This window comes from Purpureocillium lilacinum, assembly GCF_023168085.1.
Source record: "Purpureocillium lilacinum CBS 284.36 DNA, scaffold_1, whole genome shotgun sequence".
In the NCBI taxonomy this organism is placed as follows: Eukaryota; Fungi; Ascomycota; class Sordariomycetes; order Hypocreales; family Ophiocordycipitaceae; genus Purpureocillium; species Purpureocillium lilacinum.
The window spans coordinates 6,651,913-6,666,571 of record NW_027072111.1 but is presented as its reverse complement, the minus strand read 5'-3'; the positions used below and the strand labels follow the sequence as shown (position 1 = coordinate 6,666,571).

Here is a 14,659-nt window from a genome sequence, read left to right as displayed (position 1 = left end):
TTTTCCACAACGCCCGGGTTGCCCGCTACGGCGACGACCTGTATGCATCAGTCCCGTCTCGTCATGCCCCCTTGCTCGAGATGTGAGCTGCTGTAGTACGTGGTGTCTGTGTCTGCGTAGGTATGTATGTAAGGTATCTGTCCCCTGCCTGACCAGTCGTTTGCATGAGTCGCACCGTTTACCCGCGTGCTTTCGCGAGCCAATACCCTGCGCGGATCGCCAAACATGCCTCCTTTGAATCAAGCTCATATCCACGACCTCGGATCCGATACGCCGGTCGCGACCACGGGACGATGCGGCCCGCCTCGCGCGCGGCGGCCGGCCCGGGGCAGGCAGTTCAGATTTCAGATGCAACCTCATTCTTCGTGTCACGCGAGTCGCATCTCCACGTGCACACGGCCCTTCCCTACCATGCAGCTCCCTGCGCGGGTGAAAGCTTTTACAGTCTGCTGGCCTGGTCAGGAGCGCCATCAAGAAAGGTGTTGATGAGCGCCGAGAAGGGACCGGCGTTTTGGAAGAGAAACCCGTGACCCGAGTCCGGGTACAGGTGCAGCTGCGCGCCGAGGCTGCTCAGCTTCTTCCACATGAGGATGCTGTTCTCCGTTGGCAGCAGCAGATCCTCGTTGCCTGCACCACAGAGTCAGAACGCGAGACCTATGCATGTGTCCGGGTGGGCGTTTGCCCACGGGTCGCACAAGGAGCAAGAAAGCACGTACCGTTTGCGATGAGGACGGGCAGCTTGAGCTCGTGGAATCGGTCATACGACGCGTCCTTGGCCTGCTTGGGGTCCATGAACTTGGCAAACGCGATGGCCTGCCGATGAGCGGCCGCGGCCGGGACGGCAGGCGTGCGGTTCGGGCGGGCGTTGACGATGCGCTCCCAGCTCGCCCGCCCAGCGGCCTGGCTTCGCTCCGACTTTGTGAAGAAGGTCTCCAGGAAGGCCTTGCGATCCTCGTCGTCTGTCGCGGCCGCCTTGAGCTGGTTAAAGGGCCCTATCGGCGCCCGAATGACACCCTCGCCCTCGCTGGGAATCGTGCCGCACAGCACGAGGGCGCGAACGAGCTTCGGGGCGTTGAGGGCGACCAGCTGTGCGACGCATCCGCCCATGGAGAACCCCATTACGTCTGCACGCTTAACTCCGAGCGCGCGAATCACGTCGATGTAGTGCTGCGCCCAGCCCGTGAACGTCTTTGGCACCTCGCCGCCGGACCGCCCAACACCGGCATTGTCTATCAGAATGACGGGGCGTACTGCTGCAAGCGGGTTGATCAAGGCAGGGTCCCAGTGATCCATGGTTCCTCTGCGCAGACATGGTCAATATGCAACTTTGTCATGACGGGCTGCTGGGCCGCAAACCTGAAGTGCATGAGCAGCACGAGCGGGATGCCGTCCCGTCGGCCGAGCCACCGGTAGGCAAACCGGATGTCGCCGACGGTGATGAAGCGGTCGGAGGCAGTCTCGTAGGTGGCCATGGCGTCAGCTGTCGTCTGATGATGCTATGAAGCTCCAGCAACAAAGTCAATTGCAGCCTTCCTGGAGTGTGCCTCTGTGGTTGCCAACTTGTCTCATAAGCAGAGCCGAGGTTCTCGATGTGCGGGGGCGGGACGGTGGAGCCAAGCTTCGGCCGGGTACAGGAAGCTGTCAGTGCGAATCCCTTGGCGATGGGCCGACACGCCAGCAACGGCATCTCGCGCCCCTCGGTTCTGCTAGGAGTGAGTCCGAGAACAACATAATACAACGTTTGCCAGAATGAGTCCAAGCGATTGCCTCACATAATAGGTCTGGACAGAGCGACATGTAGACGCTGCCCCTTGGGTACGACTTCTCTTCCCTTGAGGCGATCGTCACTATGGACAGACGAGGAATGCTGTTCGTAGCCGGTAGCGACAGCCGGTTCGAGGAATCTGACTTGAGACGCGAGAAGCTCACAATAGATGGCATAGAACGAGGGGCGGCATGCAGACAGAGGCACACAAAACCTGCGCTCTATTCCCTTCGATACAGCTTGCGGCATCGAGGACGACGCCACCAGTCGAGCAGCGGAGAGACTCCGTGCCTACCTCCTCTACGTCAGGTGATCGGCATCTCTCAAACGACAACTCAAGGAAGGACAGACCGCGACGCTCCTGCCGCTTCGTCGTGCCTCGTGTCTACCCGGGACACTAGCAAAACCATCCAAACGAGCGACTGCTCCACCTCAGTCATCGTATTGACATCGACTGACTCGGCCTCGCCGGGTACCCAGTTGTGTCAACTGTCAACTGTCAGTCGCGCGCGGGGCACTAATTGCGGTACAGTCAGTCCCGTGGAGCAATGTATCATCAGTTAAACTGAGTAAATTGGGTATCTGAATTGGGCGCCCGAACTGTTCATCATCCAAGCCTTTGGGCGCCCGCAGCCAGCCTCTCCTGGCAAGGCCTGCAGGGACCGGCCAGCGACTCGAATCGAGGCATCCCGCTTTTGGCCTGCAGCGGCCGCGCTGTTCTATCTCGTCGAATGCATTCCGTATTAGAGCCGTCTGCTCATTCCTCCTCGTGCCAACGCTGGTCATCATGACAACCAAATAATATGGAGCTTTGTAATATAGTAGCCCCTGATCCAGATTCTATCGCTTCGTGGCCCCCCAATGCCGTGCCAAATCCAAAACGCCGTGCTCAAGGAAAATCACATCCGCGGCCACCACAGCCTTGTCAGCAGCTCTCGGCAGGCGAGACAGCGGGGTGAGAAACACTCTCCGCCCGCGTCTGCGTGGCCTCAAACCGCTGCTGCAGGCGTCCCTTTTCAGCCAGGGCAGAGTCAATAGGCGGGTTCTCCTCGCCCTGGAGCGCGGCAGCAGTCCTGCGGAATGTTAGCATTAAGAACGTGACACCGGAGACGGCCATTCAAGAAATGGCTACAACTCACCTCCTCAGGAGCGAGCAGGCAGCCACCACTGACAGAGAAACGGCGAGGATAATGAAAGGAAGTCCATCCTTGAGGCTCAGGCGCGGGTAGAAGTGAAAGGGCTTCCGGTTATGACGATGGCGATGGTGGCCGTGGCGGCCCCTGCCGTGGCCTTTCCTACCGTAGCTGCCGCCCCAGACGTCGCCGTTGGAATCGGCCACGGCGGTGGGCGTGTCGTGGTCGAAGACGGGCGCGCCCCGGAAGCCGGGGACGTGGAGCCAACCCAGCGCACCCGAAGCAAGCTTGGCGTAGTGAGAGACGAGGGAGTGAGACGGCGGAGCGTCGGGGATGGCGGCGGCGGCGGTGTCGACCCGGACGATGTTGGTCCGGATGATGGGGATGCCGTCTTCGGTGGTGATGACTTGGTAGGGTTCGGTGGCGGGAGCGGCGAGGCCAACGCCGGCGAGCCCCACGCCGAGCAGCACAGACAGCAGCTTCATCTCACCGGAAGGTTCTTGCGGATACTGCAGCAGATAAAGATGTACCGTACAAGACAGGAGTCGAATCGCGACTCCTTGCGGTGAGGCAGAGCAAGTGAGCGGGTCGGTAGACGTTGGCGAAGATCGCAAAGGCGTGGGTCTAAGCGACGAGAACAAGATTGGGGGGGGGGGGGGGGGGGGGGGCGCCGTCTGGTTATATCGCTCGCCTGACCCCGGGTATTGGACAAGAGCGCGGGTCGCAACAGTGGCTGAGCGGGCGTGCGGTTGTTGGGTGGCCCGTGAGACGCCTATCGTAGTCTGACGGGCGATTGTCTCGAATACAATCGACGCTTGCCGTGTTCTCGAAGGCTGCCGTGTGTGTGCGTGCGTGCAAGACAGACGACGACTAACAGACGGGCTTGCTGCAGCGCTCGGTGCGCGGCACGGTACTGTCGCCTCAACGGCGGCTGGTAGTGGTAGACTCGACGAGGGCTCGAGCGGGATTGCTGTCGATCACACTGGTAGATGGACCGAGATGGCGATGGACGGGCTAGTGAGTACGTCGTGTTGGGAGACGTTGTATTGGGGGTAAGAGAGGTCGTGAGTGAGTATGAAGGAGTCACGATAATATGGGAGAGTGACGGAAGAGAGGGAGGGAGAGCAAGAAAAGAGCAGATCAGAGGTAGGACACCCTCAAGGGTTGGGCGGCCCGAGGAGGTGGGAGGGTATTATACACGGGCGCAGATCGACCTGGACCGGGCGTTTTCCTGGGGGGTGGACGAGAAAGTGGAGGCGGTCGTGGTGGTGGTGGAGGAGGAGGAGGAGCAGGACGGGAGGACCGAGGAGTGGAGGGAGCTGGAGGGGACGAGACGAGGGCGTGAGGGTCTGCGCTGCTGCTGCGCTGAGGTGGTTTCTGGACCCGGCGCTAGAGGCCGTTGGGCGCAGCAGAGGCGGCGCGGAGGCGTCTGGGCCAGTCCAGGGCCTTTCAGGTCCTCGAGGTCGCCATTTATGGCGTTCTTACACCACTGGCTCGCGCTGGCCGGAGCTGCTGGGTGGTAGCACTGGGTGGTGCGCCTCCAGTCTCGAGTCCCCCCATTCGCCAGGTCCAGCTGGTCGACCTTCCATGGAGCACAGCACTGCACAGCATAGCACAGCACAGCGCAGCACGGCCCCGTGCTCCATCCCGTCCTGTCGGACACTCGCCGTCCAAGCCGTGCAAGTGTCTTCTGCAAGCACAGCACGACGGGTGCCGCTCCCGCAGCATCCACCCCCCACCTCCCTCTCTCCCTCGTCCGGCTCCCCGTCCATGGATGGGCACCGGCGCCCCAATCCCAGGCAGGCAGCGTTAGCACGGGGGGGCCGCGCGGGCGCACCTTTACCTCACCAGCTCGAACCCATGGCGCGCCGCCTCCTACCAGACGGTACGTGGTACAAACAAGCATCCATCTATCCGTCTTTCCGTCAGACTCGACCGCGCCCTCCCATGCCCCCGTCGAACCCCCCCTCTCCCCGCCCTTGAGATGTGGCTGCCGCCCCCAGATGGGCAGAATGTTTTACACACGCTGACGGCTTGGCATGAAAGGGATTGCTCGCTGTAGCACACGCGCACACACGACAAAACGGTCGAGGGGGGCGGACGGACCGCCCAAAATAACCTGTAACTCGGCCGTCGCAGGAGGAGACGAGATGCATAGAGGGACGGACACATGGGACAGTCCCCGTCCTGCTCCACCCTCGCTCGCATCATGGGCCGCCCCATTGATTGATGGATCCCCCAGCACCGCTTCAGCCCTGTGGCCGAGCATGGTTGTGGACCGGCATCCCATCCGTCAATGCTCCTCCAGTCAGTCAGTCAATCAGTCGCGCGTGGCCGCTGCCCTTTCTCCGCGGCTAGGACGGACGGCGGACGGACAGGCTCCCCCCAATGGAGAGAGATGACGGGCGGCCCGACACGAGGGTTCACCCGCCCCCAAGTCGGTAATTTACAGTGCCTCGTACAGAGTCCGGACATATGCGAGCCTTTGCCCTCGCCGCGGTTCCGCAAGTTAGTCACTATTTCGTATACGCAAGCAAGCAATCGATCGCAGACCGCACGAGGGCGCGTGCTTCGCGCCTCGGGAGAGCCGCGCCGCTGCCGCCTGGGGTGAAACGACGACATTCTCGCCTCATCAACGGCGTCCGCGGCCCCAGTCTTCCCCCGTCTGCTCTCCATCGCGACTCAGGCACACGTCTCGAGACCCCTACAAGGACCACAAGGCAGCGGGCAAACCCAAAACGGCTTCGGGAAGTACTCGTGATAGTGGGCCGGTGCCCATGTTAGCCGACGTTGCGGACGGGAGAGCGGCACCGCTGCAGCGCCACGGTCGGCACGCCTGTCCCGGTGCCAGCGCCCAAGCACAGGTATCGCGCCGCGGCGAATTGCCGCGCGAGGGTACTTTGCCCACACGGAATTGCACAGAGACAGACAGACGCGTGCGACAATGGGGGTGGAGAGGCTCTCGTTTGACCTCGTTACTCGCAGACGGAGGCGCGAGGGATGCGCAGCATTGCAGCCAGCCCGCCCTCCATTTCGGTCGACAGCCGAGTGCCCGCCCGCGCGGCCCTTCTCCAAGGCGCAGCAGGGCATCTACAAGTACCTCGACTGCCCGCCTCCGTCGCGTTCTGAGAGCGAGAGAGGAAACAAAAAAGGTGACTATGGATTCCCAGAAGAGAAAAGGCGACGAATCCCACGTCGGCTACGTGTCTCTGGCGCCCCTTTGGCAGAGGGGCGACGCGTGGCCGCCGCCGCCGCCGTCATCGACGGTCGCCGTCCGTTGGCTTTCCTTCATGTCGCAGATGCGGGAATGCAGTCGCTGCCCAGACCCAATTTCGCGGTTTCGCCGAGATGGTTGATTTCCTTTCGTGCCCCGAGAAAAGTCCCGGCGCCTTGTCGCGCCCGCGCGCGATGGTGAGGACTGAGGAGGCGCATGGTCGCCGTCGAGTCTTGCGCCTCGGTCGCCCTTTTCGGGGGGAGTAGAGCACAGCATGGCTTGCCCACGATGCCCCCCCCCCCCCCCCCCCCCCCCCCCCCCCCCCCGAAACGCCACGCCGCGTTTCCTGTCCCACAGCTTGCGCCGCAGCAGGCACTAAGTTAAATGCTAGGGGTAGCAGCGCAGCGCAGCGCATTGAGCTCCGTCGTGTTGGGCTTCATACTGGTACGCAGCCACGGTGTATTTCCGCAAATGCGCAGCAGGAGCTGATATCCGCATCTGTCTCTCTCTTTCTCTCTCCTATGGAAAGCGTAGCGCCACGGCACTGCCCAGTGGGAACCGCCGAAGAGACCACATCCGCGCGCTCACCCTCCACGGCCGGGCTCGGAGCTCGGCATGGCAGACGAGATTGAGGTCGGCTCTCCGGGGCGCGGGCAAGGGTCAGCACAAGGAAAGAAACAAAGAAAGCAAAAAGCGAAATGCAGAGAGCTCAAGGGCACGGTGATGGGGATGACGATGGGAGGGGCGTTCCTTGGGGTCCACGCTATCAGAAAGCCAAGTTACGCCACGGCAGGGGTCCGTCCGTCCCACTGGGGAAGGGCAGGGCAGCATCCACTTGCGTGCAGCCAGGCAGTCAGCGAGTGCCAGCCGCGAGTGAGCGAGTGCCAGGGATTTTCCGGGCATGGCGACTCGCGAGGACAGATGACTGGAACAACCCGAAGCACGGGCTGGGCTGTGAGATGGCAATGGTACCTTAGGCTGGCTGGGTTGGGTTCCAGCCCGTCGTTCCCACCTGGGCACGCCTGATAGTTGACGGTCCAGAGCGATCGCCAGTGCAACCCCCACTGAAGAAATCGCCGAGCCCTCAGGCCATTCCGCCTGAAGTGGGCGGTTCCGTCCACTACTGGAGGCGCTAGTGGTGAGGTGGCCGCTTGCCGCCTGCCCAGGCTTGCCAGGTACCACGGGCGTGGACCGACCTCCTGCTGAGAGAGCCTGGAGGATGCCACCGTCCCGCCCACCCAGTCCATCTGTCAGCGCGCCCCCATGCAGGCACGTTCCCCCCCCAAACTGCCCGACGAGTGGCGGTGCTGCGACGCCCCACGTGTGCCTCCAGCCTGGCAGCCTCGCAGTCTCGCCCCAACCAGGACCCCGAGCTCGCTGCACCAAAGCCTCACCGAGCGTGCCTGCCTCCGGAAGATTCCACCTCAGCAGCCCCGGCCGTGTCGCGTTCGAGAAGCCTCCGATTCCTGACGTCGTCGCTGCCCCCGTGGCCCGTGATGCCCTCCTCCACATCCGCGCCGCCACCCCGCCCGCAGCACGACTGAGTAAGAGGGCCCGAGAAAGAGAGCCCTCGAGGCCCGCCCGCCGGACCTCAATTGGCACGCCCAGGGGCAACCCCCCGGCATCGCGCCGGCCGCCAACCAGCCCGAGGGACCTCGCTCGCTCGGCACGTACGAGTACGAGCTCGAGGCTCCTTCGGCCCGCGCAGCCCAAGGACAACCGCCGATACGACGCGGCTCGCACGCACGCCGCAGCCGCCGACCGTCCGCTCGTCCGTCCGTCCAACGCCTCACTCCTCTCTCCCCCCCGTCGCGTCTCGTCCCGCGGCAGCATGCCCTCGCCCACCGACGACGAGACCCCGTTCCCGCCCCTCACCCACGCGTCCACCTTCAGCGTCTTCGGCCGCTCCCACCTCTCGCCTCACGATGCCGCGCCGCCGCCCCAGCACCGCCGCCGCGGAGGAGGAGGAGCCACCGGAGCCGGCTCGGGCGCGAGCGGAGACTACGTCGACGGCGCTGCCGAGTCGCTGCCCCGGATGAGACACATGGCCTCCGACCGCAGCACCAGCCGTCGCCGGAAGCGCGCGTGGAAGAAGCTCATGTGGGTGAAGCAGTCGTGTACGCGCCCTCCCCTTCTCTCGCTCGAGATGCCCTATATCCATGCCTCCGAGTCGAATTGGCCCGCTGACCGTCAAGCTCGCAGACCCCGACAACTACACCGACCAGGCCACGTTCCTCGAGAACCTCCAGCGCAACCCACGCCTCAAGCCCTACGACTTCTGGCCCCTCGTCGCCGACTCGACCGTCATCCTGCAGCACGTCTGCTCCGTCATCATATTCGTCGTGTGCTTCGTCGGCATCTTCAAGGACCGCGTCTCCCCCGTCTCCGTAGCCAGCTGGAGCAGCTTCGGCACCTTTCTCGGCTGGCTGCTGTGGGAGCGCTGGGTCTCCGAGGAGGAGGACCAGGACGACGAGCTCCTCCTCGCCGCGGGCGGCGCCGTCGCCGGCACCACGACGGGCCTGGGCCGCGCCGGTAGCGTTCGCCGCCGAGGGCGCGCCGCGAGCATGCGACGCCCGCCGCCGCACCCGCTCCGCACGGAGTCCTTTCCGTCCACGCCCGCCGCTTCGCTGACGCCGTCCGCGACACCCTCGGCGGTGCCCTCTGCGGCCAGCTCGACGACCAACCTCCACCTGAACGGCGGCACCACCCTCAAGCCGCCTCAGTCGGCGTCTACGACGTCGCTCGGGTCGCAGCAACAGCAACAACAGCAGCTTGGCCCCGGCGGGGACATGTTGCCGCTGCCGCAAAACATGTCGGAGCCGGAAGAGTCGCGAGCGCATCAGCGCCTCGGCACCATCAAGTCGGCGCTGCTCATCTACTGCACGCTGCTAGGGCTCAGCCCGATCCTCAAGTCGCTGACCAAGTCGACGTCGAGCGACAGCATCTGGGCCATGTCTTTCTGGCTGCTGGCCGTCAACATCTTCTTCTTCGACTACTCGGGCGGCGTGGGGGCCAAGTTCCCGGCGTCGCTGTCGACCAACGCGGCGCTCATGGCGTCGACAGTGCTGGCTAGCCGGCTGCCGTCGACCAAGCAGGTCTTTAGCCTCACCCTCTTCAGCATCCAGGTGTTTGGGCTGTTCCCCGTGTTTCGGCGGCACGTGCGGCACCGCAGCTGGCGCTACCACGTGGTGCAGACGGTGCTGCTGGTGCTCGGCGCCGGGCTGGGCGTCGGCATGGTGGTATCGGACCCGCGCCGCGACGGCGGCTGGCCATGGAAGAACGGCACCGTGGGCATGGTGGTCGGCGTGGTGGTGGCGGCGCTCGCCACGGGGGGGTGCAGCTGGTGGCTCATCGGGCTGCAAAAGTACAAAAACGAGATTCGCGGACCGTGGGACCCGGCGCGGCCCATTATCATGAGCAGGACGCGCTGGGACGATAGATGAGGGTTGGATTAGAACAGGTCCGGGGGCGCCAGCCGCGGACGAGATACCGAGTAACGTTAATTACTTAATAGCATGAGACTGGCTAGATAAATCATAGCCCAGTGTATGCTCTACTAGCAGCCAGGTCACCGTAGAACGTATATCCGGGTCAATACTAGACACCATCATATCCATCCATTACAGAGGATTGCTCGATATGTCATTCCCGGTCCTCCTGCCACCGTAAACCTGTTCATCGCGAATGTCCTTCCACAGCGCAGGCCGCCGTCCCGGCACAAAGTCGCACACCGCAACGAGCATCTCGGTTTCCTCGTTGACGAGATGGCGGTACTCGGCAAACGCGCCGCCCAGCACCCCGTCCGGCGCCTCAAACAACCACCTGTAGCTCCGCCACCTGGGCGCCGGCACCAGCGGCGTGCCGTTGATGGTCGTGAGGCTCAACGCGCGCCGCATCTCGCGGACCAGGGCCCTAAGCCGCGCGCGGTCCCGCTCGTCATCGCCGGCCTCGAGCTCCAGCGTGAGCCGCTTCTTAACCTCCGGCCAGCAGGTCATGGCCGACATCCCAGCCAGGTCCAGCTCGCCCACCTCCGCGGCGGGGAACCACGCGTTCCAGGCGACGATGAGGGTCAGGCACTCGAGGTTCGGGAAGGCGTCTGGCCCGACAACGCTCTCCCACCAGCTCACGTAGATGTCGAGGCCCGTGAGGAGATGCGGGTCCGCCTGGATGCACAGCTCCGTGACGTTCTGCAGGTTATGCCTCGTGAGGGCCTCGAGCCGCACCCTGCCGAGACACATGTAGTCGCTCTTCTGCCCGTCGTTGCGCGGCTTCGCCCCCGCGCCGAGACACAGCCTGTGCACGGCCTGCCGCATGGGGAGGTGCGCCGCCTCGTGGTAGGCGCGCCGGCAGGTCAGGAGGAGAGCCCAGTCGACGCGCCAGGGCGCGTACCACCCCGGCCGGATGTACTCGCAGTAGCGGGCCGGGTCGGCCTCCTCGTCGGCGAAGTACTCGCGGCTCCAGTCTTCGTGCTCGGCCAGCGCGAGGGCGAAGACCTGGTCGCGGAGCTCGCTGCTGAGCTTGCCGAAGAGTGGGCTTTGCTGCTGCGGGTGGAACGTCGTCGGCGAGATGGCGTCGAGGAGGGGGCTGTCCCACGCTGGCTCTCCAAAGTCGGGGTCTTGTCTGCGATACTGGTGGTCGCAGACGGTGACCCTGGGTTGTCCATCAGGTTGATTTGATACAGGTGGCGGCTTTGGTAATTGCGAGGCTAGTATCTCAACAAGGAGTCTCCTGTGGCTCGCTCGCTTGCCAATTAGCTGAAACCGGAATCCTGATAGTATGTACTCTGTAGGCAAGACTGGACTCGGGCTGTGCAGGCATGGAAGCTGGCTTACTTTACGCGCTCCTTGAACTCTTCAGTCACATTATGGGGGTCGTCAACCCTGAGCAATCTTTTGTTTTCCCGTTTCAATGAGCAAGCAGCACTCTCTTTGCCCCCTCGTCTGTCCCGCCCTTTCACGGTGTGTGCCAAGAGACTCACAGCTCTGTGCCGCGCCGTGTCGACAAGGTGTTGTACTCGGTGTCCAGGCAGAATTCCTTCAACAGGTCATCGGAGAGGGCGTCGAGCGACCTGACCGTGTAGCGGCGGCCACTTGACAGGCGCATCGTTGGTTGGGGATATCTAGATGACAGGCGCGGGTGCGGGAGGGTGTGGGCGGACTAGGGAATGGGGGTTTGCTGCTACGTCGACGCGTCTTGATGCGAAGCTTGTGAGTCGGCGATGGATTGATCGTCAAGAGTCGTTGGGCGGCCAGAGCGTGCATCAGAACGTGTGTGTCAATCCCTGTAAATCCGAGTAATACGGACGGCGAGAGGGGACCTTTGCTGGATCCATTTTTGGTTTAGTTGTGCTGGAAGATGGGCCCGTGTAGTCTCATAGCCGTCTTGTCCTTCAGCCGGTCTTATACGCAGAGCCTTTATCCTCCTTCTCTTTGTTTGTTTACCACAATATAGGCTCCAGCCCTCCCCGTAGCAGGCACAGTATAAGAGTACTCTTGGCGGGATGTTTGGGTGGTCCTTGTGCAGCTTGGGTCCGCCTCCGGTGTCTCGCTCGATTGAGGGACACGCGGGCGCCCGCACCGCTTATCAGACAACCGTACTCCGTAGTCCTTACTGCTATACTTCGCGTAGGACTCTATGTATAGTACCGTACGAACACGCGGATGGATTAAAAGGGCCGAGGTGGCACTGGAAAGACGAATGAGGAGCGCCGTCTCTTTTCGACGTTCATCTTGGTTCGGACAGCCACCACCACCACCACCACCACCACCACCCGTTGGAAGCGCACGAACGGGGCGCGGCGAGTGTGAAGTGAGGTATCATTTTGGCTGCACGGTGGGATGGCGGTTGGCGGGCGCCCAGCGCCTCGAGATGAGTAGTTCATGGGGAGCAACCAGGCCACCCCTACGGCGCGTCCAATAGATGGCCTGGACGGGAAATGTGTATAGGCAATGGGGATGCAAGGGGCAGGGGATCAAGTAAGCCACATGCTTGTCGCCAAAAACCTGAGGGCCTGGAGAAAGCTCACCGGAACGGGCTGCTGGAGCCGAGGGTCTGCTCCACGAATTGACGCCGTCGTGAATGCAGGTCCCGTCCTGCTGTTCAACGGCAGGGAGACACCAATGGTATAGACGGCGGACTCGACGGGGCGAAAAGAGGAGGGCTCGTACTCGGACCGCTGCAGCACGGCGTCCGCACTGCGTTGTGAATGAAAAGTTGGGGGAGGGACGGGGAAGCAACGCACTTTATCTCGTGTTGGCTCGCGGTCGACGCCCGCCAGACCGTCTTATTCATCGTCAATCCAGACCTTCAACGTCGCGAGCCACCCAATCCCGCCCCTTCCGAAGCGGCAAGGCCCCCAAGCAATAAGGTAATATCAGTTGGGAGTCCGGTGGTTGGACGGCCGCGGCGACGCCATGGGAGGGGGAGCGCGCTTCCGAGGGTACGTGCACGATAATACGTAGCATGGACCTGGGGACACAGGCGGCGGAGGAGAGCTGCTGCGGTTGCCTGCGGGGACGCGCGCAGCGTGCAGGAAGCATTGATGATTCATGCCACCGATGCTGCACAGTATTGGGAATTCGTACAGGGCCATGTCTTCCGTTCCGCAAATCTTCCCAGCTGCCAATGGCTTACCTGGTACAATACTGTACAACAGGCTGCTGTTGGCCCCGGGGTTAAGGAGGCTGTAAAGAGGCGTAGCAGCGTTGGGTGGTGAGCTCGCCCTCGACTGCATCTCAACAAGTGAGGCCAGGGAAACATTCTGTACTGTACAGCAGCAGCACGCGTGCACATTCACGTGTTTCAGCATAGACGCCAAGATGGGACAAGAAATAAAGCTCACGTTGAGCGATTCAGTTTCCTGCCCAGATCGAGGGTCAGCTGCGAAGGTCAGCCCACCGCGCGTGGAGAGCCTCCCCGCCCGCCGCCTCCCGGGTTATTTATAAGGTAGCATGGCATAACAGGGGGCCCGGCGCGGCTTGCCCGAACCCAGGGACGGCCCACGTCAAAGTCCCGCGTGCGAGAGACTGACAAACCGTCGACGGGTCAGTTCCCGTATTGTCGTCGTCCTCGTCGTCGTCGTGACCGTCCAGTCCGCCGCTGCCGCCGTCGGTGCGTCGTCGCCTTTCCCATTTAGCAGCTTCATGCACTGCGCCTGCCCGTTCCGGGGTCAGCCCATGTCTTCGCCGTTGGTGACGGGAGCAGGCAAGGGCCGTTGGGAATCTTGGTATGGGCTGGGGATGGCAGGAGGGGGTGGGACAGAAGCTTGTGTTGCCTCGTCAGCCCTCTTGTCTGTTAATAAATGTGCTACCTGCCCAACGTCGTCTGCTTGCGTTTCTTCACCTTTCCTCCAGTCCGCTAAGCTACCATCATTTTGTTGCGTTTGCATCCTGCGTTCTTCGCTCGCTCTTGTGCGTCGTGCATACTTGCCGTTGAGAACGATACTCGGACGACGTCTCGCGTCTCAGCCCCAAGCGTACATTCTTTTTCAACGTCCCCCAAAATGAAGGCCGCCATTGTTGCCCTCGCCCTCTGCGGGCTCGCTGCCGCTGTCCCCGACATCTCCAAGTTCCCCGCGTGTGCTGTAAGTAGCTTGCCCATGTGTGCAGCCGGGCCTTTGCCTGTCTTGGCTGGCCGTATTGCATCGTTATCGCTCCGTGTATGGAGCCGAACCGTAAGGCCCCACGCTGACACGACACGCACGCACGCACACAGATCCCCTGCGTCACGGAAGCGGCCAAGTCGAACGGCTGCGCCGACCAGAGCGATGCGGTCTGCTTCTGCAAGCCCGAAGCCGTCGCAAAGACGGAGGCCGCGGCCCACGACTGCGTCAAGAAGAGCTGCGACCCGTCGCAGTTCCCCTTGATCCAGAAGGCGAGCGATGAGCTGTGCGCCAGCGTCGGCAAGGTGCCGCCGCCCGCCGGCGGCCAGACCAGCGCCGTTGAGTCCACCGGCGCCGCCGCCCCCACCCCCACCGGCTCCGGGGCCGCCCACCCCACCGGCACGGGCGCCATCACGGCCACGGCCAGCCAGCCGGCCATCACCGCCGGTGCCAACGCCGGCCCCGTCGTCGGCGCCGTGGCCGCGGCTCTGGCCGCCGCCATGGCTCTGTAGAGCCCGTTTCGGTCGCACCGGCCGCACCGGCCCCAGCTTCGCCAGCATCTCGGACCGTAATGTTAATGGAATGAGGTTCGGCACGAGGGGATGCTCATGTGGCACGAGATGGACGCGCGCAGGATCCCGGGGCCCATGTTTTTCGGCGGCGCAGCACTTCCCAGGGGCCTTTTTACCTTGTAATTACCGAATTTTTTGACCGGGTCGCCCGCCCGAGGTCATTTGGGGTGGTCATGTTTCTCCACGCGAAAGAGTAGAGAAGCAAGAAGATGATGTTTGGTTCACCGTATTATAGATTCATAAATACGATTTCTTTTCTTTGTTTCATCTATGTTTACGTCACGTCCAAGTGACCGTGCCAGTGGCAGTCAGACTCTGCAACAACGCTGAGGAAGTAGTTATGATTTCAACCTAGGCATACAGATCAGGTCAGCT

At 62.8% G+C, this 14,659-nt stretch overlaps 5 protein-coding genes across 5 annotated transcripts; 2 read left to right on the top strand and 3 right to left on the bottom strand.

Annotated features, from left to right (window-relative positions):
* Positions 1-439: 439 nt before the first annotated feature.
* PLICBS_001628 (uncharacterized protein) lies at positions 440-1,472 on the bottom strand (the record flags this gene model as incomplete). The annotated part of the gene is made up of 3 exons (XM_018317285.1): positions 440-627; positions 717-1,300; positions 1,357-1,472. The coding sequence occupies 3 exons, from the start codon at positions 1,470-1,472 to the stop codon at positions 440-442; spliced, it is 888 nt and encodes a 295-aa protein (XP_018182810.1).
* A 1,218-nt stretch (positions 1,473-2,690) lies between these two features.
* On the bottom strand, positions 2,691-3,383 carry PLICBS_001627 (uncharacterized protein; the record flags this gene model as incomplete). The annotated part of the gene is made up of 2 exons (XM_018317287.2): positions 2,691-2,838; positions 2,905-3,383. 2 exons carry the CDS (start codon positions 3,381-3,383, stop codon positions 2,691-2,693), a joined length of 627 nt encoding a protein of 208 aa, XP_018182812.2.
* A 4,560-nt stretch (positions 3,384-7,943) lies between these two features.
* On the top strand, positions 7,944-9,555 carry PLICBS_001626 (uncharacterized protein; the record flags this gene model as incomplete). The annotated part of the gene is made up of 2 exons (XM_018317289.2): positions 7,944-8,229; positions 8,315-9,555. 2 exons carry the CDS (start codon positions 7,944-7,946, stop codon positions 9,553-9,555), a joined length of 1,527 nt encoding a protein of 508 aa, XP_018182814.1.
* Positions 9,556-9,732: 177 nt separating this feature from the next.
* Positions 9,733-11,215, bottom strand: PLICBS_001625 (uncharacterized protein; the record flags this gene model as incomplete). Its single annotated transcript, XM_065599871.1, has 2 exons — positions 9,733-10,762; positions 11,091-11,215. 2 exons carry the CDS (start codon positions 11,213-11,215, stop codon positions 9,733-9,735), a joined length of 1,155 nt encoding a protein of 384 aa, XP_065455943.1.
* A 2,398-nt stretch (positions 11,216-13,613) lies between these two features.
* On the top strand, positions 13,614-14,224 carry PLICBS_001624 (uncharacterized protein; the record flags this gene model as incomplete). The annotated part of the gene is made up of 2 exons (XM_018317291.2): positions 13,614-13,694; positions 13,826-14,224. 2 exons carry the CDS (start codon positions 13,614-13,616, stop codon positions 14,222-14,224), a joined length of 480 nt encoding a protein of 159 aa, XP_018182816.1.
* Positions 14,225-14,659: the final 435 nt, after the last annotated feature.